Source organism: Corylus avellana, chromosome ca10, assembly GCF_901000735.1.
Source record: "Corylus avellana chromosome ca10, CavTom2PMs-1.0".
NCBI classification, from domain to species: domain Eukaryota; kingdom Viridiplantae; phylum Streptophyta; class Magnoliopsida; order Fagales; family Betulaceae; genus Corylus; species Corylus avellana.
The window spans coordinates 17,447,984-17,450,887 of NC_081550.1; the positions used below are offsets into that span (position 1 = coordinate 17,447,984).

General features: G+C 41.3%; 1 protein-coding gene across 1 annotated transcript; it reads left to right on the forward strand.

Moving 5' to 3' along the window:
- The first annotated feature begins 1,929 nt into the window (after positions 1 to 1,929).
- Positions 1,930 to 2,661, forward strand: LOC132163056 (uncharacterized mitochondrial protein AtMg00810-like). The gene has a single exon (XM_059573256.1). The coding sequence runs from the start codon at positions 1,930 to 1,932 to the stop codon at positions 2,659 to 2,661; it is 732 nt and encodes a 243-aa protein (XP_059429239.1).
- The last annotated feature ends 243 nt before the right edge of the window (positions 2,662 to 2,904 follow it).

Here is a 2,904-nt window from a genome sequence, read left to right on the forward strand (position 1 = left end):
TTTGGCTATAGAAAACATTGGTTCAACTCTTCTCTCTACATCCAACACTAACTTTCAACTTACAAATATATTACATTGTCCTCAGGCCTCTGCCAATCTTCTTTCTATTCATAAGTTTTTCCTTGACAATTTTTGCTATTTTATCCTAACCTCTTCTCATTATTTTGTCAAGGATTTGCTGACCCATGCAACACTCTTGGGGGGGAGGTGTGAGAATGGCTTGTACCGCTTGAAGCTTGGAAGGACCTCTCATAGAAACACCAAGAATTTTATTGCTTTGCTAGGAATAAAAACCACCTCTTTAGTGTGGCACTTTAGATTAGGACACCATTCTTTGGATATTGTTAACCGTGTTGCCAAAAATACTTCTCTTCCTGTTACAAGTTTTAATTTTAATAAAAATTCTATATGCATTTCATGTCAACTTGGCAAGAGTAAACAGCAGCCTTTTCAAGCATCCAATCGTGTATCCAAGCAACCCCTTGAACTAATCCATTCTGATGTCCGGACATCACCAATTCAATCGGTTAGTGGCTACAAATACCATGTTATCTTTGTTGATGATTTTTCAAGATTTACTTGGATTTATCCTTTACATAGTAAATCAGAAGTTTTTGAACACTTTGTTAAATTTAAACTTCTAGTACAAAATCAGTTCACCTCCAAAATCAAACAACTCCAATTTGATGGAGGAGGTGAATATAATTCTCTCCAGTTCCAATCATTTCTGACAAAACATGGTATACTTCATAGGAAAACATGCCCTTATACCTTTCAACAAAATGGTTTGGCTGAAAGAAAATTTAGACATATTCTTGAAACAGCCCTTACGCTCTTAGCTCACTCCCATCTATCCAATAAATATTAAGTTCTTTCTCACAGTTGTGTATGTCATCAATAGGCTCCCTACCCCAGTTTTGCAATATCATTCACCATACTTTAAACTCTATCATAGGGAACCCAACTATCAAAAACTCCGAGTGTTTGGCTGTCTTTGTTATCCTCTCCTTATTCCCTGCCAAGGATCACGTCAACTCACATATGCCATCCAAGATTACTGCACAAGGTGATGCTCCCTTATTTCTCCCTGTTTCCTATTTTATTCCATATGTTATGCCATTTGTTTCTAACCATACTGCAGCTCCTGCCGGGACTTCACCTGAACCTGCCCCTGCTCCATCCATCCCTTCATCCCCACTTCCCTCACCATCTTCTGGATCAACCTCACCAGTAGCATCTGCCCCATCCAACCAACAACCACCTCCTCACCCCATGACTACTAGGTTTAGAACTAGTTCCCTACAACTTAAGTCCTTCCCTGATTTCCAACTATACCAAGCCACACTACCTGAGTTTGAACCAGTGACCTATAAACAAGCTGCCACTGATCCAAGATGGAAAGCTGCAATGTAGTTGGAATATGATGCTCTCATTCATAATGGCACCTAGACGTTATGCCCTAGACCTCAATTTCACAATGTGATCAGAAACAAATGGGTATTTAAAATCAAGAGGAAAGCCGATGGAAGTATAGAGCGGTTCAAGGGAAGACTAGTAGCTAAGGGCTTTGATCAACAGAGTGGTATCGACTACACTGAAACTTTTAGTCCAGTGATCAAAGCTTCTACCATTCGCATCATTCTTACTCTTGCAGTCCACTTTGATTGGTCCATCAGACAACTTGACGTGTGTAATGCCTTTCTGTAAGGCTCATTGGGAGAAGAGGTATACATGGAGTAGCCACCAAGTTTTGTTCAAACTACACCACCTGATCAAGTGTGTAAACTTCACAAAGCCATTTATGGTCTCAAGCAAGCCCCTAGGGCCTGGTTCACTCGTCTCTCTACCTTTTTGTTGGAACTTGGGTTCAAGGAATCCTTAGTGGATACCTCTTTGTTTATTTACTTACATGGCTCTATTCAAGTGTACATGCTTGTGTATGTTGATGATATTCTTATTACTAGTACTCACCCTGTTATTATCTCTACCATCATTAACAAGCTGCAGCAGGAATTTCCTCTAAAGGACTTGGGGCCCTTAAGTTTCTTCCTTGGTATTCAGGTTACTCGTACTGCTTCTGGTCTGCATCTTTGCCAAACGAAGTATATCCTTAAACTTCTCAGCAAAGCACACATGGTAGACTCAAAACCATCCAAATCTCCCTGTGCATCTGGCTCCAAACTATCTAGATATGAAGGTGAACCTTTGACTGATCCCACGGTTTACAGGCAAATTGTAGGTGCTTTACAATATTGTACACTTACACGTCCCGACATTGCTTACTCTGTTAATCAACTTTGTCAACACATGCATGCCCCTACCTCAGCTCACTGGATTGTAGCCAAACAAGTGTTAAGGTATCTTAATGGTTCTTCCAATCATGGTCTGTATTACACCAAGAGTAACCTGCAGGTCAATGCCTTTTATGACTCAGATTGGGCTGGATGCCCTGATGACCGCCGGTCTACCACCGGCTTTGCTGTCTTTCTTGGTGACTGTCTTATTGCTTGGAGTGCCAAGAAACAAGCTATGATCTCCCGCTCTAGCACAGAAGCTGAATACCGAGCTCTCTCTCTCACCACCACAGAACTCTTCTGGATTAGGATGTTGTTCAAAGAAATTGGCATATTTCTCAAAGTACCCCCCCGTTCTATGGTGTGATAATCTGAGTGCTTTAGCCTTGGCATCTAATCCAATCTTTCATGCACGTACGAAACACATTGAGGTGGATTATCATTTTGTTTGAGAAAAGGTCCTCAATCGTGATGTTGTTATCAAGTTCATCTCCACAAATGATCAGGTTGCAGGTGTGTTGACGAAGGGTCTTTCTTCGTCTCGATTCCTCTCTCTTAAGTCCAAGCTGATGGTGGTTCCTCCACCTATCAGCTTGCGGGAGGGTGTTAG

Bases quoted from the DNA above. Each gene is read 5' to 3' on its own strand.
- LOC132163056 (XM_059573256.1), top strand. From the start codon at position 1,930: ATGCTTGTGTATGTTGATGATATTCTTATTACTAGTACTCACCCTGTT.